Source organism: Prinia subflava, chromosome 12, assembly GCF_021018805.1.
Source record: "Prinia subflava isolate CZ2003 ecotype Zambia chromosome 12, Cam_Psub_1.2, whole genome shotgun sequence".
NCBI lineage: Eukaryota > Metazoa > Chordata > Aves > Passeriformes > Cisticolidae > Prinia > Prinia subflava.
In genome coordinates, this window is record NC_086258.1 from 13,966,403 (window position 1) to 13,990,066 (window position 23,664).

Sequence of the window (23,664 nt, forward strand, 5' to 3'; positions counted from 1 at the left end):
TAACTGTATACGACTTGATATTTTATTCTGTATTTATAGAATGTTTAACTCCATAATTTGGAGACAGGTGGAATCCCTTCTGGGGCTAACAAGGAATAAAAAGGACTTCAAGCAGCAAAGTACCTTCTGGAGGGAAAATAAAACATTGAGGACAACAATGATAATGTAGAAAAAAGTAAAAATACCAACTTTTAAACCTGTCAGAAAAATCTGGACTGCAGTTCAGAGGAAAAGGCAGGCACTAGCTCTAGTCTTTTATAAAACCTGTAAGTCTGATTTTGCTGTTGGCCATGGTAAGTTCTTCAATGTGTTGAGACATGAAAAGTCAAGAAAAATACCAGAGTGCAAAGTTTGCTGCAGGAAAAAACAAGATGACTCAATTCTTTGTCTCACAAAGCATGTCAAAGATATTATAAAGTACTTACAGATGCTCAGCCACTCGGATTGCCTGGCTGGCCAAACATCTGAAACCCTGTAATTCTGAAGAGAAGGTACTATGCTTCAGACAATGAAATAATTTCTGTGGCAAAAGAAGAAGAGAGATGGTTTTGAAAGGAAGAGTTTTTTAAAATCAGAATTTCAGGTGTGATCAATAAGTATCTAAGCTTAACATGAAAGTCAGCTTATTTTAATTTATAATGAATGTGTCAATACAGGCTGTTAAAGATAAACCAGGTAATGAATCACGAGACAGAGAAGAATCCTCATTTCTCCAACAGACAGAATTAGAGTGAAACTACAATTTACATCAACAAAGACTGAAAAACAGATCCCTCAGAGTTTGGACCCCATGAAACAGAAACCAAAGCCATAAAAGACCTGCAGATTTAATTTACCTATTCTTTTGGAAGACATGACTTCCTCTTCTGATCAAACAGAATATAGGAAGTTATGAGCAAGATAAAGTCATTTGCCTGGGAAATTTTAAGGTTTGCTGTCCAATGCTAAAGCACCAGTGCTGGTGCCCTGTAATTCCCTGCTAATAAAAGACAGAGTTATGAGTGTTATTACAGGCTAAAGTCAGTGACAAAGACATAAAGATCCATGAAAAAGCACTCCATGTATTTAACATCGAGATGGTCCCTTACAAGTCTTTCTCTCACCATGCCAAATGGTTTATCATGGTAATGTTTAGGCACAAAGGCAATTAGAAGGATTTGGGGTCCCTCTGGAGAACTTTGTGACACGCACATCTCCCGGGCTCTGCGGTGACTGACAGCTTCTGGCACGGCTGTGGCCACAGAGCCACCACCAACAGCGGGGCACGTTCTCACCAGATGTCTTACAAGACACCAGCCAGAGCCAACAGTGAAATGCTGACCTCCTTTTTAAAGGCATTGCTGGCTCAAAAAAAAAAAAAACCCAACAAAAAAACCCCTTCATCCAAGAAAATGCAACGAAACACTTCAAAAAATCTTATCCATCATGTGGGTCTGCTGACAAAGTTTGTTCTGAGCTAGTGGTTGAGGTTGTAGGGTTAATTCTGCCACCTCAGTGTATCCTGAGGAATAAAGCAAATCTAGACTCCCTTAAAAAAAAGCCCTTGACACAATATATGTCTTTACCCTAAGTTTTAGATTGTCATTTAGAGTTTATACTAAGCTTTCAGGGGGTTTTCCCCCTAATAAATGTCCTCTGTGCTATCATTTACACAAGGTCACAGCCCTCTGAACCACAGCCTTCATTTCCACTTCTGCCACAAACCTTGGGTAAAGCCAAGGCTTTGCCCTCCTCTGTCTCCCTTCTAAAACAGGACTAAAAATGCCTCTTTTCCACATCAGGGCAGCTCAGGTTGGGTGCTCTCAGATGCCTCTCCTCCCTTAATAAGAAGTAATTAAGGGCATTTAAACCACTTAGATTTACCTCTGCTTGGGATTTTTAAACCAATAAACTACAATTATTTATTTCTTACCAACTCCAACCCTGGCTTTGGCAGTGTGCAATGCTGGTGTTCCAAAAGGTGTTTTGAGGACAAAAAACTAAATACCTCTGCAGGGCAGCAGTCACTCAGTTAATGTTCCCAGAGACCTAATGTGCTTTTCCTTTTAATAAAAAATATTATTCGTAGTTACCAGAGGAATTTGCTAATAAACAGGGCTGATGATGAAATAAAACTGCAAGCAAAATTAGCTTGTGCATCAAAGTTTTTAAAACACAGGTTTTTTGATAGAGATACTGTTATTTTTTATAGTTGCACAGAGGAAATTCACTGTGTTGATAAAACCCTCAGTACTTTACAGACGAAAAGATCCTTTGGCTCCAAGATGCAGCAGCATTTAACAAATATAGGATGTCAGGAATACTCCATGCCCACAAAGGCCCAGACAATTTAAACCCCAAAATATTTCCCTTTGTTCTGCTCTGGCTATAAAACACTTTGACTTTTTTCCCCCCTCTCAACATTTTTAAACATAACAAAGAAAAACAACTGTTTCAAAATTTTTCACATGAAGGGGAACATTATTATAGGCCATTCTTTCCTAGAAATCTTTTAAGTCTTATTTATTAACAGAATTAATCTGATCATAAGCTGGCTGACATACAGAGTGTTGAAATATGTCATCTTCCAACCATGCTTTGCTAACGAAATTTTGGTGTTAATTCAGGGATTTAACAGAATCCTAGAATCTGTAACAGGAATCAAACAACAATTGTGGTTCATCTGGCAAAAAAAAGCATCATTTTGCCCCTTTTCTGTTGTGGGTTTGTCACTGTATGCTCTCCATCATCCATTTCTTTCCAGAATCTACTTTTTGATGTGGAGTCCCCACTTGGCCATCAACTTCAGCATTAAAATGCTCTGAACATGTTTTGCAGTTCCAATCCCAGGAAACATTTTGCACTTTCAATCCCGGGATCCAAAAGGATCTCATAAAAAACTAAACAACTAAGCCTAAACAGCCCAGGCTGGGATTTCATAAATAACCTCAAGGTATCTTCATGATGCCACCAACTTCTAGTTCTGCCCAGTCCAGTAACCAAAAGCAGCAGAGGAGTTTGGTAAACGCTCTGGCCATTGGAATGATCAAGCTCCAGGCTGCTGTGGGCAGATCACTACAAGGATGCAAGAAACTAATTAAAAAATTAGTTTATCCCACACTTCAGTGGCCAGGGAAGATCCTGCAGAGACATTCCCAGTTCTCCTTTACTGGGGAGCTGCAATCCCAGCCTGAAGCATCACAAAGGGGCACCAGACATGGCACTTCAGGCAGATTTTCCAAACATCTGCTGGGCATTAACACAGCCCTGCTCCAGCTGAGGCACAGACCAGGGGAGCTCTGCTCCCTGTCCCCCCAGCCCCAGCTCAATGTCCCCGTGCTCTGCTCCTTGTCCCCTCAGCCCCAGCTCAATGTCCCCGTGCTCTGCTCCCTGTCCCCCCAGCCCCAGCTCAGTGTCCCCGTGCTCTGCTCCTTGTCCCCTCAGCCCCAGCTCAGTGTCCCTGGGCTCTGCTCCCTGTCCCCTCAGCCCCAGCTCAATGTCCCCGTGCTCTGCTCCCTGTCCCCCCAGCCCCAGCTCAGTGTCCCCGTGCTCTGCTCCTTGTCCCCTCAGCCCCAGCTCAGTGTCCCTGGGCTCTGCTCCCTGTCCCCTCAGCCCCAGCTCAGTGTCCCCGTGCTCTGCTCCCTGTCCCCTCAGCCCCAGCTCAGTGTCCCTGGGCTCTGCTCCCTGTCCCCTCAGCCCCAGCTCAGTGTCCCTGGGCTCTGCTCCTTGTCCCCTCAGCCCCAGCTCAGTGTCCCTGGGCTCTGCTCCTTGTCCCCTCAGCCCCAGCTCAGTGTCCCCGTGCTCTGCTCCCTGTCCCCCCAGCCCCAGCTCAGTGTCCCTGGGCTCCCTGTCCCCTCAGCCCCAGCTCAGTGTCCCTGGGCTCCCTGTCCCCCCAGCCCCAGCTCAATGTCCCCGTGCTCTGCTCCCTGTCCCCTCAGCCCCAGCTCAGTGTCCCTGGGCTCTGCTCCCTGTCCCCTCAGCCCCAGCTCAGTGTCCCTGTGCTCTGCTCCCTGTCCCCTCAGCCCCAGCTCAGTGTCCCTGGGCTCTGCTCCCTGTCCCCTCAGCCCCAGCTCAGTGTCCCTGTGCTCTGCTCCCTGTCCCCTCAGCCCCAGCTCAGTGTCCCTGGGCTCCCTGTCCCCTCAGCCCCAGCTCAGTGTCCCTGGGCTCCCTGTCCCCTCAGCCCCAGCTCAGTGTCCCTGGGCTCCCTGTCCCCCCAGCCCCAGCTCTGTGTCCCTGGGCTCCCTGTCCCCTCAGCCCCAGCTCAGTGTCCCCGTGCTCTGCTCCCTGTCCCCTCAGCCCCAGCTCAGTGTCCCTGGGCTCCCTGTCCCCTCAGCCCCAGCTCAGTGTCCCTGGGCTCTGCTCCTTGTCCCCTCAGCCCCAGCTCAGTGTCCCTGGGCTCTGCTCCCTGTCCCCTCAGCCCCAGCTCAGTGTCCCTGGGCTCCCTGTCCCCTCAGCCCCAGCTCTGTCCCTGGGCTCCCTGTCCCCTCAGCCCCAGCTCAGTGTCCCTGGGCTCTGCTCCCTGTCCCCTCAGCCCCAGCTTTTAGCTTGTCAAAAGAAGAAAACCGTTCTTGAAAGTTTCATTTATTCTTTTTGACTAATATTTAAGATGCTACCTTAAAAAATATTGAGTTGAAGGAGATGGATGCAATTGTGCAATAATAACAAATCAGAAATCTTTTACTAGCAAAGAGAGTCAGGAATTTGAATTAACATCAATATCATGTATTATGGCATCCACATCTGGATATCACTTTACTGCCTAAATCCAAAACTTCTCTGAGAGCCAGTTGGTTTCTGTAAAAAATGTATTTCTCCCTTTGAAAGGAAATAATAATTGGAAGGTCCTACAGGAAGCCACCCAATACCAATAGAGGAAATTGCAATCTGTTCCTCAATGTTAGTTTAAATCAATGTTATATTTAGTAAAGCTGTTTTTTAATGATAGTATTTTCAATAGCTTTTACTACACTGAGTCTCCTCAAAGGCTTACATTATATTAAGAATTGCTTTGTTTGTAGAATGTTTCTTTAATCATCCCTCAAGGTCTTCAGCTTACCCTAGGTTAGATGTTGTTCCCCATCTCCAGGACATCCAGGATTCCATTTTCACCAAAACCCTTTTTTGGCTTCTTTTTTTTTGCCCCAGGATAATAAAAAGCAAAGTATTTCTGCATATGCTTGCCTAGAAATATGTGTGGTTCTTAAAAATAAGAAGTGATCAAATATTAAAACCACCTTTTTCTGTTTCCAGAAGTATACACAGCATTTTAGCTTCCTAGGAATTTTCTGCTTGGGTATCTGGATTTCAGTAAATTTCCATTAAATCAGTGGTTTCAAAGGAAGATTTTTTTTTTTTTAAGTACAGTATTAATGATATTAAACAAAATTCAAGAACTCCAAGCAAAACAGCTCCTCCAATTTCTTCTCCAAGCTGACAAAGTCTTTTAAAACTCCCAGCACCAGTGCTAAAAAATCCCTGGGACACTGCTCAGAAATCCTGTGCAGAATTTCTCTGTGGTTTTTAAGGATTTCATTACACTGTGAGGTAATAACACCAAAATGAACTTTATAATAGATTTACATACAGAAGGGTTTCATACCACCTACAGTAATTAGTGCTCAAAAATTGATGTTGCCAACAGCTGAATTATTCCATTGAGTGTAATTTAAGAGAATCCAGAAATTCAAGAGTGGAGTTTGCACCAGAAGAAAAATGCTGCTTAAGAGTCTAAACCATATAATTCAAGAAGGCACCATGATAACTTGAATTACAGTGCATTTCTGACTGGGAGATGATTCCACTGTCCACTGGGGTTTCTGCAGATCTTGGTGGCCACTGGAAAAGTGAACTACAACCAGTCCACATTCCTAAGTGGTAAAAATTCACCTGTACCTGAAAATAATGTGATTTACCTGTGTTCTATTTGCAGAGCCTGGTGATAAAATAACTGTGGTAGGTTATTCTGTCTGCATAACAGATTAGAGCCAATACTTTTATAGTTAAAACGATAAAGACCAAAGAATGGAATTCTGATGCATAATATTTATAAAACAAAATATGTATACATCTGTATTAAAAAAATATATAAAACTACAGATAAATACTTTATTCCTTTAACAGTCAGCACAGACTTTGCTTGTGGAAACTAAGGACAAACTTTCCCTTAATGCAGCCTTAGACATGGAAGTTGGGAAGGTTTGTGAACACCAGGCTGCAGAGCTGCTGCTGCCTCACTCTCCTGTTTTTCACCCTTCCTCTCTTTCAGCCCCTCAAGGCACAGCACAAAGATGCTGAAAATACACTAAAACATCAGGGCAAATACAAAAGGAAAGAGAACAGGAAAGATTCAAGTATTTGACTGACGTGGATGGATTAGATTTGCCAAATGCAGGCGTTTTATGCAGGCACAGGATCAGCCAGAGGAAAGGGAGCCTGAGTCATCAGCTCCATCAAAGGCAAGGGCTGGGGATGTCTGGGTGAGCTCTGTGTGAACAGGACCCATCCCTGCATTCAGAACTTTTAATTACCCTTGCCCAGGCAGCAGCAGCAGCCACTGAAATCCCCAGATTACCTTGACTGTTCTGTCATTGTCTATCTTCAGCTGCTGCTTCTCAGCTTCCAACTTCTGTGCAACTTCCTGGAGCTGCTCCTGCGCCTCAAGCTGCTGCTGGCTGTTCTCTGTCAGGAAGGAAATGGTTGTCTTCAGCTCAGCTATCTCCTGAAAAGAAAGCAGCACGTTAAAGCTCCCCTCAATAAAAGACATGAATTTTGCATGGTTTTTTATATAAACATGGCACTGGCAAGCTCTGCTGTGCGAGCTGGATGTTTGAAATTAGCTCACTGCACACTGGCAGGGCATGGAAATCCATGCAGAGAAAAGGAATAGAGCAAGGCTGTAAATGACAAGAATCGCTGAACACAAACTATTTGGAAGTGTTTTCCACTGTGGCATTCCAAAATATTTACTCATGACAACAAAGCACATCTGTGATCTTCAAACTGGAGCCTGTTCCCCGTCTTGCACCGCTCTGAAGGCGGGAGTGAGGGTTTACATTGGGATGCTGCTGCTCCTTTTCCAGGGGGATATTTTACAGCTTGATACTGCTGAGAGGAAAAAAAACCCACATTCACACTCTGGACTGAAATTGAAACCTGACAGTGAAATTTCTGAGCTGCTGAAAGGAGCAGATTTTGCTGAGCAATACAGTGACTCCACATCCAGGACCTTCACCTAGACCTTTGAGGTGATTCACTTGTCATTTGTTGAATTGTATTTGTTTTACCTTTTTCATCACTGGGGAAAGTCATAACTAACCCTGATCCTTTAGGCATATTTACAGAATTTTATACTGACATGTCATCACCCAGCAAAGCGCTTAAACATGTGGGAGAGTCACTGACTTTAATGTATATATTCAAGCTTAAGGTTAAGCTGCTGTAGCAGCATATTATAGAATAATTCTAAAAGCATTTGAGCACACAGGCAGTTCAGGGAGAGACTACCAGAGTGCTTAGACTCTACCAGGCCTCCTCACGGGCAGAGATACTTTTTTCTATATTAATTACATGGTTATTTAGGGAAAAAAAAAGTTTATAAACCTATAATAATAGGCCAGGACTAGTGTAAGAAGAACTGTGCTAGAAATGAAGGTACTAAAACCACTGGGAAAGGGGAAAAAAGCTTGATTAAAACCCTTTAATAAATTTACTTCTCTTTACCTACCTGAAAAGCCCAGGAAGTAACACAGATTATGCGTAAAACCTACCTTTGTATTTCTGTATTGCTTTTCTAAAAAAAATTTATTTCAAAAGATAATACCCATCAAAAGGAAGGGATTTTGAGACCAATATGCCAAAATTTAGAGATTATCTGGATAGGGTGCAACTCTTTAGCCAGGATTAAGCAGAGTCTCTGGCTTTGCAGTTCAGGTAATTGTTTAGAAGACAGATAATTTACAAAAATGAGGTTTTACCAGGTGTGTAACGTACAGGATAAAGCAAAAGAAAGCAATGGATCATATAAATTAACAACTTGAACCCCTGCAGAACTACAGCACCTTGAGCATGTCCTGTTCTGTCATTTTAAAGAAGAAAACAAAGTAGCAAACTCCTCAGTATAACACAAACCTGAGATTTTAAGCTTTTACTGGGCTGAGACTCTGGTCTAGCACAGAAGTTCTGAAATGCAGGCAAGGAAATTTCAGCAGGAATTGATGAAGAAAGATCTGCTTTGTGCAGTGCTTTTCTGAGCAAAAATTTCTATTTACTCTGTATAAACTTCAGAGGAAATTTCTTGAAATATCTTCTCTGTGTGGGTGTTAAAAGTGAATGTTCCAGAGGCCACAGAGAGTAAGATTGGACAGATGTTGTCAGCAAGGCGACCACAAGAAAAGTTGAGATCAACCAATTATTAACAGTGAGCTACAAAAAAAACCCCAAACCCAACCATGTCCAAGTAACTTGGGGGATTTGATTTAAATCCACACAAGTAAAGATATTCAGACATCAGGGTGAAGCTGTTTTATTGAGCCAAACAGCCCTGACAGATGATGGATGTGTTGTGTCTGCCCCAGAAAGTGCTGAGGAATCGGGTCCAGCTCTCCCCAGTAAAATGTCCCAGCTACAGCAAAGCCACCTTAATAATACAAAACATGTCCCCAAATCTTGAGACTGTTCTGCAGGCCAATAAATGTCAGTCTGACAAAATTTATTATGACATTTAGGTTAAAGAGTTCTTACCTTGCCCTACACTACCTACATGTTCCTGCTGCAACAATTAAAGCAATTTCCCTCATCCCTTGCTTAAAAATTCAGAAATGGCTCAATTATTCCAACTGTCTTTAACAAATGGACCAGGAACCATTTTTGTGTTGACATTGGATTGTGTCTGGCATGGAGAGGCTGCCTTGACTCCACTCACATGTGGGTGACAATGACAAAAGGTAAAATACAGGTAGCAGTGGAAGGGATCTCTTCCTTCAGGTCTGATATGAATTAAATGTTACTTTGTCAGCTTTAACCATTTCCTCGTTTTCAGGTTCAGATGGAAATATTAAAAAAATAAGAAGGTGTTTTTTTTGCTGTGTCTTTCTTTCTTTATAAATAAAGCTCTCAAAATTTATTAAATTATTGATTTAAAATTACTGGAAAGGTAATTAGGAAAGAGAATATTCTCTCTGATTTACCACAGAATCATGGAACTGGTGAGGCTGGAATGGATCAGTTTAGAGAAGATTCACCCAGAGCTGCTTGCTCAGGATCAGCCCAGTCAGTTTTTAAGTATCTCCAAGGATGGAGATTCTACAAGCTCTCTCTGCAAATAAATGTGTAAAAATACAGGCTAGATTTTAGAAATGGAATATAAGACATATTTAACAATGATTCTGATAAAGCAGTGTGAAAAACTGACAGCCAATAAATGTCACCAAAGCAACTGAAGTCACAATTTTGGAAGAGTGTTACAGAGAATAAGACTCAAGGGAACTGAAAAGCTGAAATCAAATTTTAAATATTTTGAAGTGTTGGTAAAAGAGTAAAATTTGTAATTTGTTGTTATTGTCTCACTGATCACTTCTTTCTAGTTTAGAGGCTGCTAAACCCTTCTTTGTAGTGTTTTTGTTGATTTTTAAAGACTTTTATTGGACTATTGGTGCAAACACACTTTGCAGTGCAAGGCAGACATTCTGCTGGCTGGGAGCAATGAGGAGAATGACACCTCCACACAAATCCTGTGGCAATTTTCCTGTTATGAAAAGCTCACCTTCTGGTTGCATCTCCATCATTTCTCACACTTCAGTACTACCTGTCAGTCAAACTGAAAGCTGAAGTATGTAAAAACCATCCAGCTTTACCATTTTTAAGTATATATGTAAATTCAACACTCATTTTCATCTTTTGAGTTCTCTGAAGACCAAAAACTCAAGTCAAAACCAGTCTGCCTGCAGGACACTGACATTCCTCAAGCTGCTGTTTTGGGCAGAAACGCAGAACTGGTGGGGGGATCAATGATAAAGATGAAGAAATCTCGGGTGACACTGCCTTTAACATGAAATGCAAGTCCTGGCTGTGCAACTGATTCTGTGAGATGGGCTGGCTGATGGAGCACCTCACCTTCCTTCCCACTGGCTGAAGGAGGATTTGGTCCTCTGGAGTCCTCAGGAGATGACGATGGAGATGAAAAAGATGAAATTCAGAACTCAAAAAAACCCCCACCTGTATTTTCCAGCTTAATGCTCTGTGGTTTTTTAGTTCAAATCAGCAAGAAGATGCAGGATGTTTGCTTTGGTAACGGGCTATGACCTTCTCGTGCTTGCCAACACCAGAAGCAACTCAACTTTTCACCAAGCTCCCACGTGGAACAGGTTCACCTGCGCTCCCCTGCCTGCCGGCCACCTACCTGCGAGGACTTGGCCAGCTTCTGGCTGAGCTCCTCCTTCGTCTGCTTCAGCCGGCTTTTGGCCTGGAACACACACAAAGGACAGCCCCGTTAGCTCAGGCACAGGACGTGCACAGACACTTTGCCACCGGGCCCTGGGCTTGGCACCTCGTCCACATGCCTATCACCGAGCGCCGGCCCCGCGCCAGCCCCGACGCCCTTCTGCGGCGGCCAAAAAACCGCCAGGGCTGCCCTTTGATCTCGGGCCAACTATTCATCACTTAAAAGAGGGGAGAAATTGTACCTCTGCTGCCAATTATTAGAAAAACATAAAGGGTTCTGCGGATTAAAATGAGGGGGGGGGGAAAGGAGAGAATGAGTGTGTGTGCGTGTGGGGTAGGGGAAGGAGGCAATGCGCATAAATGAGTTTATCGGGATGAATTTGTTTCTGAACAGAGGGGGAAAAATGAGGAGAAAGTCCCAGGGAATGTGACATGGGGGATGCAGCTTCACCTCTCAGTTCTGTGTCTGCAACTCTCCTTTGTCCCATTGCTCATCCCTTCCTAGGGAAGGTGGGGATTACATTGAAAATGCACCCAAGATGCAGCTGAACCAGCTTGGACATAGCTCTTTCCATAACCCAGCATCTTTTTTTCACAGCTCAAAGCTAAAGAATGAACCAAACTGAAAACAAGGCTGCTTGGTCATATCAGAATCCAAATTCAGCTAATATTTCTATAACCCCAAGAAAAAACATCTCTTAAGGGGTTTTTTTCCCCACAAATAATTTAATTTCAGAAATAATTTGATAATAGTTATATTAATTTTAAAAAAAACCAACGCAATTTCATTTCAGGAGAGAAACCTGATTTGTATTTTCCTTGCAGAAACCAGCCCAGCCCAGCCCCACCACGCTGTCCTGAGCTGAACTGCTCGGCGCTCTCGTCTTCTTGGCTCTCACACTCGAGGACAGGTGTACAAGACAAACATTTTCTTAGAGGGGGATGGAATATCACGCAGCTGAGTTCTGAGGCAAATTTAAGCTGATTAAGTTTTCAAAATCTATCTGACCTCCTGCTCAAACCTTTGATCTGTCGTCCTTAGTTTTACGGCGCCGCATCCAGCGCCCGAACCTCACGCCAGCCCCTTTTGGGGGGCACCAAAAAAACCCCACAGGGGCCCCCAAAGCTTCTGAACCCTGCGTGCATCCAGCTCAGGCTCCCTTTCTGCAAACACCAGGGATTTCAGGCAGGCAAAGAGTCTTATTGATTTTACTGGGCTATAAACCGAGGCGCTTAGAGCCGCGCAGCGTTTGCGGCTCGTCATGGTAGGGCTGGAATCATCCTCGGCAATCCGGGCTCTGAGAGGTGCAGCTCAGCCTAAGAATATTACAGCCAGTTCAAAGTAATCCTAAACTGTACATGAAATTGCAATTTCAGATCCTCAATCCCTTCAAATTCCAAAATTATGAAATGTATGGATGTCTCCATCTGGCTGTTGGTACTAAGGAATCTATTAAAAAGTTATCAAAACCAGCTATCAAATTTGGGCATCATTTTTGAGATAACATTAGATTTGGTTTTGTAATAAAACAGAGATAATGGCAAAACACATTGGCTTGAATCAGCATCTAGAAGAATTCTGGAGCACCAGACAAATGAAATTTCACTTTTTCTCCATTTATCACTCAAAAGTGAACCACAAACACTGTAAGGGCCCATGGTAGGGGTGCATAAATAAAAGGAGTGGTGACACAGCCCCAGTTATCCCAGGGAGCTCTGTCCATGCTCTGTTTCTCCTTGTACTCAGGCTGACCCACATTAACACTCGTTCCATTGTACTGCAGCCTAGTTTCACATGATGTTTTACCACCACTGCATGTCATAAAGTGACTGAAACTGCCAGTTTATCTTTAGAGAAAAAAAAGTAAAAAATAAATTACAGCAATAGCATAAATTACTGTTAGTCCCAGAAAAGGAGAGGGACTTGTCAGCAAGGCATTGCACAGATCACGTTACAGCTGCTCTCGCTCAGCTTGCCTGGGGTAAAAGTCCTCATCTTTCATAGAAGCAGCTTTATAACCTCCTGAACCCACAGAAGAAACCCCAATAAATAATAAAGAACCACTCACGAGCTCCATAAACAAATTAGAATTTGTTTGTTCACACTGAGTAGAATCGGGCTGACCTCTGAGATACAGGACAGAGGTGATCCAAAGGAAAGATACTCTGAATTTCAGGGTTTTACTCCTAACTAAAGGCAAAGAATGGACATCCTACCAGTTTACTTAAAAGGAATTGCAACATTTTATTTTATAATGGCTTTAACAACTTCCAGTGAGCAAAATATTTATAAGCTTTGTCTCCCATTTACCAACAAACCATAAATTCTTGCATTTTCTTTCAGTCCCAAACATTAGAGGGGTCTGAATTTCAGAGGTACTGGGCTCCCAAAACTTCCCCTGGAGATGGCACAAGCACAGCCAGATGGGCTCTGGTTGTCTAAAACTGGTTATATTGGACCTGTGGCATAAAAACTATGGACAGTCCCTGCCAGTACCTTAAAGGGTCTCACAGGAAGGCTGGAGAGGGACTTTTCCCATTGGAAAAGGGGGAATGGCTTCCCAGTGATGGAGGGCAGGGTTGGATGGGATAATGGGCAGGAATTGTTCCCTGGCAGGGTGGGCAGGCCCTGGCACAGATTCCCAGAGCAGCCCTGGATCCCTGGCAGTGCCCAAGGCCAGGTTGGACAGGGCTGGAGCAGCCTGGGGCAGTGGAAGGTGTCCCTGCCATGGCAGGGGTGGGATGAGGTGATCTTCCAACCCAAACCATTCCATAATTCTGTGGCTCCTGCTGATTTCAGCTCTCCCTGAGGTCTGTAACACCCAGCAGCTCTTGCACCATCACAAACCACACGAGCAGAGACCACAATTTACTGCACTGAAAAGATCCAACTCACGGCGCTGCCTGGGCACCCTCTTCTCCACTGCCATCTTTTAACTGCAGAAATATGAAGCTTCTCCTTTCTTAAAACCTGCAACTAAAACTAATTTAGCACCTCTTTATACAGTCTGTTGCTTTGCAACCAAGGGAGACATAAACCACCTTCCCTGGGGCAGAGGCAGCACTGCTACACACAAAAAATGCCTTTTTACTCTTTTTTCTTTTAAGGAATGAGTAAATACACACAGAGCTGTGTACAGGGGACATCAGGGGGGATTTCTATCACATTTATCTTGATAAAGGAGAAGGTTCACACTGGCCTGCTGCACACACAGAAGTTTCCTGGGCTCCTTCTTTTCCAACTGGCTGCTGGAGGAAGCACGAGCTGTTTCTGAATTATTTTAAGGGCATTCCCTCCCTTTCAGGTTAGGTGCTATTTCAGAAACATAATGAATAAGAATCCAAGTGGAAGGTGAACATTTGGAGGGTCAGCCAGTGTTCATTAAAGTCAAGCTCTTTTTATAGCAATGGGCAGCACTGCAAATAGAGTTAATGGTCTGAAACCAGTTTTCCGTGTGCAAGAGGTGGCTGCTGAAATTCCCACTTGGCAGAAGCTTGTCAGAAATATCAATTGGAATATCCATTTTTATAATGAAAAAGGTTTAAATTGGATAAGCTGCAGAGGAATTCCAGTGATTCAAAAAAGAACTCCTGTTTAGTTTCACATAGTTAATACATACTTTAGCTAAAAGTATCTGATTATGACAATTTTACATGCAGTTATTTTATATTACAGAGGACTTCTGCATTAAAAAGATTATGTCCTTGTTGCAGTTAATTGGTTTTAAAAGCCAACTCTAATTCTTTAACAAGCCTTAAAGCATCATATTGTGGTTGCATCGAATTCAACAAAACATTTCATGTAAAAATTGAAACAGTTCTCAGCACTCCAGATGTGGTGCCTGAATTAACAGATGCTCTTCTCACACAGCCCCATTTTCACTCTCTCCTTTCATGAAAGAGAACAGCATCAGTAAAAGAGCTCAGGATTTATGACAGGATCACACCACAAAAGTACACCGTGTCCTACCCTAATTGCTGAGTGTTTATAAACTATTTTGAGGGTATGAGGAGTATCAGGGAACCTCCAGTTCCAGTTCCACTCCATGGAGCACTCGCCCTCGTGAGCCCCAAGGTGGCTCCCAGGTCCAGCTGCTCCAGCTGCACTCTGGGGCTGGAAGCCACCTGGACAATTCCAGCAACATCCATGGAGGCATTTGGGAAGTTTTGGATATTTATCAAAAATGAAGCTGCTCAGAATCCTGCCCATGGTGGCACTGGATGAGATTTTAGATCCCTTCCAACCCAAAAAATCAAGGTTTGGTGATGGGCTTGGCAGTGTTGGGTTTATTGTTGCACTCAATGACCTTAGAGGTCTTTTCCAACCTAAGTAATTCCATGTTTTTCTGTCTTCCAGCTTTGGAAACAGCTCTCATAATTAGAGTTTTATATATATACACACACACACACAACACCATATTCACTGATAGACAAGCAGCAGATTTAAGAACTTTTCAGTTTAGGGTAGCAGCTATGAAAGAATAGTTTTTCAAAATGCCTGCAACTAGCTAAAAGTGGCCATCCATAAGCTGATCCTCCATAATTAGTTAGATAAAAGTGTAAGCAAACTTAAAAAAAAAAAAAAAAAAGAAGAAGAAAAAAAAGGAGGAAAAAATCAAAGGGTGAGGGAAGAAGAAGAAGAAAGAAAACTTGCTCCAGGGAAGAAGCAACTGTTCTCTGATGTGCAGCAAGGAATTTAACATCAAAGAACTAATGTAAATGGGGCCCATTTACCTCAAAAAACAACACACCACTCCACATTCTGGAATATTTCTATTTTAAGTTTGACAGCATTATGCTTTGTACCAAAATTCAAGATTGTGTAATTTGATAGATGTCAGAAGAAAATGACCTTCAGAATGGCTAATGGTGGCAATCTTTGTTATTAAGTATGTTAAAACTCTCTGTACAATATCTGTTTAAAGATCAGAGATCAGCAGATCACCTTTAAAGTTCATCTGATTGTACATAAAAATTCCATTTTGACTCAAAGCCTGAAACATGCATTTTCCTTATGTGCCTCTAACACTGACAGTGGGTGACTTCCTACACCAAACTCCTGTTTTTTCTCCTGCTCTCCCCACCAATCAGACAAAAATGAAAGCTGGATCTCTGTTCAGCAGTGAAAATAGCACACCAGTTCAAATATGTAATCTGAACCACCCAAAAGGCCATTAAAAATAGTTGAATATCCAAAATGATGCTAACAGAATAATTAGTCAAGTACCAAATCACTTCAAGGGTTTTGAAAATGAATGATAGAAATCCCAAAATCCTATTAATATTCTATTTTACATTTCACTTTTGGAGGTCTACAAATCTTTTCCTTTTAATTTTTTTTTCATTAAACATACATCTTTAGGAGAAAAAAACCCTCTCATTCATGTGTGAAGTACTTTTCATTGGGAAAAACCCAAGAATGAATAGAAATGACTTTGACAGTACCTGCACTGAGAATTGCTTTTCTGCAGCACATTTCAGTTCTGTATTTAATGGGGGCCCACTGGGAACCTGCTTCTGCAAACTGTGACTTAGGAAAACTCCAAATTCCACACTTCTCATTTAAACCAACAGAGTATTTCTAATAATTCTGAAATTATGCAGAGGAATTAAATACAGGCATTTTTAACCCCCCCAGGAAGTCTTCTGTGGGACTCCAGCTGCAGGGTGGCTGATGCCCAAGTTATACCAGCCTTACACCAGGACACAATTATTACCTTCATCTAAATGGATTTACTGAATATTAAATTATCTAAACATTCCCCAGCATCACTAATGCTGATTTCCAGTCAATACTGCTGTCATTTAAAACAAACTGGCCTAAAATACAAGTCTTGCATACAAGACAAGGATTTAAAACCAGATTAACAGCCTGGGTTTGCCACCTGCAATTGTTTAATGCTTGAACTACCCTTTAGAGAAGACAATTCTGGTTTAGTGCATCAGGCACTAAATTCACTAATTCAAGGGCTGGCAGAGATTTGTGGTTTAATCTGAAGCTGCTCTGGGACATTTTGCCAAAAGATTGCTGGGTGTGATAAACTCTGGGCTGGGATTCCAGGCCAAGATGGGTGGTTCTGCTTTGATTTATCCTCATCAGTCATCTGAGAGATGACCACTGGTGAAATCAGTGTGGGGTTTTGTGGTGGCAGAGATTCCTGCAAATGAAGAGATTCGAATGATCATGGCAGATGTCACTGCTGCTCATCTGCCACCCATCACACCGGGCAGCTGGGCTTGAGATTTCTCATTCTCCTCCTACTCACACCAACTTTGGGGGCAGGTTTTATATTTATATTATGGCATGATTCTTGCCCAGCTCCACACTCCAACAAGATGGAGTAAACGAGGTGAAGATGGGGGGACTGCAACACTGCCCACTTTAGGGTCCCTAAATCACAAATACATTCCCGTTTTAACATTTCCTGCTTTTCTTCTGTCCCATCCAGCTAAAGAAAGATGGTTATTTAAACTGAGTTTAAGACATTGTATCAAAAGTGCTGGAATGTTCTTTTTCAGAGCTTTAACACAGAAAACATGCACCCAACAGGAATTATTTGAGCTTAGACAAGCTGCCATCATCCCTGAGAAATGCAGGCTTTTCATGAGTTTGGGCTCTCCTCTATTCTGACATAAAGAAGTTTCCAGAATCACTCAGACCCAGATGTTTCTGGTGCCCACATCTGACACCCAGCAGAACCCAGAGGGGACAGGCTGGGGAACATCTCTGCAAGTCACAGCTCAAACTTCCTCCACACACGGAAGGCAGCAGCCCCAGATGTGACACTGATCCACCACTTGACTCAGGTAAAGACTGTTTAATCTGAGCTTTACAAAACATGATTCTTTCAGAAACTGGAGATTTCTGAGACCCAGACACTTCAGCATTATTTATCAGCTAAATTCACATGCCTTGATTTTTGCCAAGGAGAGACTTTAAGGCTCTTCAAAGAATTATAAAGGGATAAGAATGAAGTTTTTAGATTCTGTACTGCTGTTTTAAGTTGAACTTTGTGGCAAGAACAAGCATTTATTAAGAAGACAATGAGTAGAAAAACATTCTATGTATGTATCATTTTAGGACAGAATCTTTGCTAATTAACAGAAGAAAAAGTGGGAACAAAGGACAAACTCTGAACCCCTGAATTAACTTGGTATCACTAAATTAACTCGGTATCACGAAGTTAACTCAGTGTTTGAAGTTACATCATTAGACAAGAGCCCAACAAAAGCTAAGCTTCTACATTTGGAAAGACAGACACTGAAAATGCAACCAAATCCCCCAATAAATCTGTGATCTGAAGCCATCAGTGCTCCTTAGCAAGATTATGCTGGATTACTTTGTGTAGTTTTAAATACAACAAAGCTTCCCCAACACAGCAACAACGTCCCGGAGCCAGGGCAGAGGAGAAACTTCCCAAGTCCAGCAAAGGCCCAATTAAAAAGAAAATGGAATATATTGCTCCATCATCAAAGCAATTAAAAACATAAATAAGGCATTGCAAGGCTCTTAACATTCCCAATGTTTAATTATTTATCTGTTCTCCATCCTGCAGCTGTAGGTCAGAATTAACTCCTCTGAACTAAATACAGGAGAACTCTTTTGGGGATTTGTACCTTATTCATTTTCAAGCAAACATTCAATTTCATTTCAAATTCACACAAGAACTGCAACAGTTTCACCTAAATCAGATTTTCTACAAGTTAAACACCCCTCCTACACTCAGATGTGATTGTGAAACTACTTTGATCTCTGTTCCCAAATTTATTGCTCTGTGTAATCCATGACAAAATATAATGTGATTTACTGTATCTCTATATGACAGCCCAGCAGCTGACAGAACTTAATAATTTAGCATAAGAAAAAAACCCTTCTGGCACCAAAATATACAAATCATAATTGAGGCACTTTAGTATCACGTTACAATGAAGCACATGCAGCCTGATCATAAGAACTTCAAAACAATTAGAATTCTTTCTCACCCATTTAATGAAGGTGGGTTTTACTCTGTGACATGTTCTGCAGCTGTAAGCAAGTCATTTTGGAGCACTTCTCTTTCTTCATATTAATGACTCTGAAGGACTAATAAGGTTGTTCTACCCCTTCCCTATTTCCCAAACACTCCTTCTCCAAAAAGAAAAAAAAGCCACCTGCAGCTTTTCTCTATTATAATGATATGAAGAAAGAGCAAATGAGTGTAAACAATGTCTTCAAATCGTGCCAGTATTTAAATACACAATTATTATGTTTTACATTAGTTTGGTCTTGATCACTGAGCATTTTTTTAAATAAAGCTATTTGGAAATCTGTTTGTTTTATTTTTATTGTGCTGACCTAAGCAGGGATGTGATGGAAAGTTCCATGGGGCACCTTTTGCAGTGGCTTGTGCTGACTCTGGAGGACTCGGGAAAGTCTTTGTGCATCACCCCAGAAACTTCCAAGCAAAGTAAGAACGTGGAGCTCGTGGATACAGGAGGATTTTCTACTTTTATTCCTAGGAACAAACATCAGTTACTGTTTGCACAACCAAAACCAGAGTGAAACCAGCAGTGGTGGCTGCAGGGACTGGGATCCAGGAGCAGGGAATCCTTCCTGTCCCACCTGGCCAGGAACCCACACCTCAGTCAAAAACTCAGAACAAACCTAAAAATGAAATAGCTCAGTTGTTAAAATAAAAACAAATCCAGCAGTAATCTCACACTCCAGTCAGCACCACACTGGAAAACAGCCAATGTTTTCCAAATACTATCACGTACCCAGGAATGTAAGGATAAAAAAAAAAGTGGTAAATTAGGCAAAACTGGACCTACAGCCTTTTCTAAGTTATTGGGAAAAAAGGGAGAGAATGGGGTCATGATTCAACTTTAAAAAATATTTAATAAAGCTGAAATAATAAGCAATTGTGTATAACAAGATAAAGTCGGTGTGTTACAGGTTGTTTGGAGAGTGAAGAAAGGCTTGGGAAACGATTGAAAAAATAATTAAAACAGTTGTTCTGCCACTGGCAAAACCTCAGCATTCACCTTATCCACCATCCCCACGACTTTGTGAATCTTATGAATACTCCAAAGGATAAAAGCTGGAAGTTGAGGGACTGAGAAGAGGCAGTGTGTGCCCAGGTGCTGCAGAACGGGGAGGGTGGTTTGGGCACACACTTGAAAAAGAAAAAGGAGACAGAAACCTCAAAAAACCTCCACCTGTGAATGCTTCTTCAGCAGTTATTTTAGGCTGATACCAGTTGGTTAAAAACACACCAAACCCTAAAAAACCTGGGCAAACTTCTCCAACAACTCCCCAGCTATAACTGATGTGACAGGACATGAGTAATGTGTGCTGAAAGATGGGCCACATGATCCAGCTCTAATTTTAATCATATCAGCCCTTGCCCTGCTGAAAGCCATCTTTTTAATTCCATATTTTGTCATAATTTATCATTTAGCTCTTGTCTGGTTCTCATTTCTTAACAGCATTGCTTCAATCATTTTCATTTTTAACCCTGTGGTGCTGTTTGTGAATGCAAATAAAGGTGCTTGATCTCCCTTCAATGTCAATGAAAATATTAAAAAGTGAGCCTGTTGCTCATGGGTGCACATTTTTTTTTTACCCACAGTGACAATTATACCAACTTCTCCTGGCTCCTAACTCTGGAACCAGGTTTATAAATACAGCTGATGAGCAGAAATGTGACCTGTTCTTTTCTGGATTTTCTGAGTTTTTATTATTTTTTTTTTAGGAGATAGGAACAGAGCAACTCTGTGAATAACTGCAGCTCTTGCTTTGAAACATCTCCAGTAGGGAGAGTGCCATAAATTCTGTTTAGTCTTATTTGAGTGAAATATCCCTGGGATGATTCTACCATCTTTTTCTTCATGTTTGGCTGTGTTGATTGAAGACTCTTCCAAATGGCTCCCCTGAGAGATGATGCAATTCCTGTGACCATGTTCCTGGTCCACCATCATCCTGCTTTTTCTTTGGAGGAATCAGGAGCAGTGTAAAAAGGGACACACTACAGAGGAAACTGGTTTTAAAAGGATTTGTTGAAAGGTGCTATCAAGACAGATTAAATAATCCGCATTTTTTGCGCTAATATACATTAAAAATATTTCCTCTTTGTGAACTACATTTCTTCTTGATCTTTTGGCATTATATTTTGTTTTTACTTGATCTTTTGGCATCATGTTTTGCTTTTACTTGATCTTTTGGCACCACACTTCTGGTTTTGCTAGATTTTCTCCACCAAAGCCAAATGTACTACATTCATTTTTATTAATATTCGTTGGTGAATCACTATCGCTGTGTCAGAAACATTCAAGAACCAAGTGTAATTTAATGTACACAGGCTCTCCAAAACAAAAACAATAAAAATATTACTGCTGTGGAACAGGGAGATAATATCAGAGACTATAGTTCTTGGATTATAATGAAAAAAAAATTAAGAGACTTGGGAACCATCCAACTTTCCTTGGTAAGAATTGGAGGCTCTTTAAATTATTCATAGCTGGGGCCTAAGCTAAATAATTGATGTAATAGACTCAAAACAAGTTTAAAAAAACGGCACATCTACAACTGGTAGGGATCCTGCCTGCATTCTGCAAGGACACAAACAGGTCTGCATGATAATTAGACACCATTTAATGAGATCATTACACTTGGGAGGAATACACGTCCACATTTTAGGGCTGACCTATTTGCCCCCATGTAAATACCCAGGGAATCACTGCAGGGAGGGTGAAAACAGCTCCTCTGAGTGCTCCCACAAACACAGTTATCTGCAAGTGTGGCTTCAGTCTCCAAGGTAATGAAGTGAAAGGTGTCAGATCAAAGGTTCCATCGCAGGCAGCTCTCACAAGGTCTTAGGGACAACCATGGAACCATTTCTGGTGTTAATGAAATGTGGAGTTGGCAGAGGAGAAGCAGAGCTGGAGAGACAGGACTCAGAAATGGGAACTCATGGAAGGCACGAGATGTTGTATTTTAGGAGCAGAAATAACTGCTTAGGGGAAACTCAACACTTTTAATCAAGAATCTCTTGGAGTATCTTTCATCTCAGAAGATGTCATATTCCTTCCCTTCATCTTCTATGTCTTTGCCAGTGCTGAACAGAGTGACATCATCTGCAACAGTGCCAGAACAGATACTGTGAATCACAGATATTCCTACATATGCAGCAAGAAAATCTGCCCAGGGAGTGACATCCAACTGGGCTCTCTAGGGCTGTGCTGGGTGAGGAATTAATCCACCACCACAGAGCCTGGTGCTGGAGGAGGGACTGAAATGTTCCCTAGGGCACATTATCAGTACCTTATTTGCAAATTGTATACACGAGGTTGCTCAGAAAATAAGTATGCATCTATGTCTGAAGAGTTTTGAAAAGGGTCCCATTACAAAAACAATATATTGCAATGAAACTGTTATATCAAATAATTATTCCTAATTAAGGAAGTGGTCACTTAGAGAGTGACCTTAACTTTAAGGTCCCTGAGGATCTGAGTTTATGTGGACTTCACACCAGGTACAGGTGGAGTGATTGTACCAGATAAAAACTGTAAACATCAGATTTTGTTTCAAATCCCAGAAATCTCAGAGCACAACTAACAACAGGATTATTAATGTCTACAAGCAGGATCTGCATGGCTCTGGCCAGGTTCCACCTTGGTGTCCCATCTCTCCAAAGGGAAACACTTCACAGCTTCCTTTCATCAGAACAACTGCATCCCCAAAAATAAAGTGTTTAACCCGTTTTTGGAATTTTTTTGACTACAGCTTTGTCCTGTAACCAAATATTGTGTGTGTTCAGTACAGTCAATACACAAAAATGTAAATTACTTCTCCACAAGAAAAGCAGCACTGAAAGAGAATTAGATGTTCCTGGAACCTGCATAAACCTTCAACAGAATGAGTCAAAATATCTATTTAAATATAGAAGTCAATAAAAAGCTAAATGTTGAAAATTATTTCAAGAGAAAAAAAACCATCATCATCTTCTCCCACTCCAGTTTACTCATGTGTGCTGCTCAAAAGGAGCTTTTTTATGGGATATTTTCAGTGTTCCAAGGTTGCTTCCTTTGAGCATTGTTAGCCTGTCCACTGCTCTGCTCGGGCCGTGCTTGCTGAGCGCTCATTTCCTCTGCCAAGAAAATCCCACAGAACGTTACAAACAGCGGCGGCCAAGCCCCACATCTGCACACACTCAGACTCTGTGTCCTGCTTCAGCCGTTCCTGGCAAACCTGGAACTGCTCCGAGCTCTGAGCACCCCTCTGCACCTGGCTGGGGACAGCCCCTGCCCCTGTGGAACACACCTGGCCCTGCCCAAGGCAGCTTCAGCAGCTCCAGGGCTCCCCAAAATCCAACAAGCATGGAATGGGCTGGGCTGGAGGAGACCTCAAAGCTCATCCAGTCCCACCTCAGCCATGGCAGGGACACTTTTCACTGTCCCAGGGTGCTCCCAGCCCTGTCCAGCCTGGCCTGGGGCACTGCCAGGGATGCAGGGGCAGCACCCTGTGCCTCTGTGCCCTCCCAGGCAAGGATTCCTTCCTAACAGGGTGAAACACTTTGCAGAAAAATGACCCTAAAACTTCTGTCAGCTCAAGCAGGAATGTACAGAAAATGCTGAAAACACATCAGTGTCTTACAGGGGCAAAGCAGGGAAAAATGTGCATAATCCTAACAATGACCCAGGAATGTCCAACAGACACCAACCCTGAGGAACCCTGAAGTGTAAGAGAGTGCTCAGAACTGACAACACCATAAACAACATCCCAGCCTTAAAGCTGAGACTTCTAAGCAACAGAAAATTAAAGACCTCAATAAATCATGTGTCCCTAAATATCAAAAAGCTGTCTACAAACACCAACAAATATTGAAATGTTCAGTGTGTCTGTAATGAAGATTCTTCCTTCCCCTGTCTCTGCCCCTCACTCTCCTTCTCACCCCCCTGGCAGCAGGAGGATGGGGAGGGCAATGCCAGAGGAATCCTGGATCTTCTTCACCATTTGCAGCTCTGTTTTCCTTCTCACTGAAGTATGAATCATTTCTTTTGTATTTCCTCATGCTCACGTTAACAATGACACAAAGCAATCCGCACAGAAATTGTCATTATTCCCAGATCACAGAGGAATGAGATCCCTCACTTGAGAATGGACTGACCTTCAGAAAATCTGGCCAGTCACAAGTTCCACGCCTAAACTGGGAAATTCAGCTTTGAAATTCAGCTTCCTACTGGATTTTTAAGCAATCTTCACAGAAT

The 23,664-nt window shown here is 42.2% G+C and overlaps 1 protein-coding gene across 5 annotated transcripts in view; it reads right to left on the reverse strand.

Moving 5' to 3' along the window:
- CEP112 (centrosomal protein 112) overlaps positions 1 to 23,664 on the reverse strand; it is a 153,133-nt gene that overhangs the window by 33,695 nt on the left and 95,774 nt on the right. For 4 of the 5 annotated variants that reach the window (XM_063409467.1, XM_063409466.1, XM_063409465.1 and 1 more), the window contains exons 22-23: positions 10,376 to 10,438; positions 6,551 to 6,697 (exon numbers count right to left, since the gene is read on the reverse strand). In XM_063409467.1, coding sequence (XP_063265537.1) covers positions 6,551 to 6,697; positions 10,376 to 10,438 — 210 coding nt within the window. Of the gene's footprint in view, positions 1 to 6,550; positions 6,698 to 10,375; positions 10,439 to 20,909; positions 21,532 to 23,664 lie in introns of those variants that run through there. The other variant, XM_063409468.1, reaches the window with a different exon arrangement.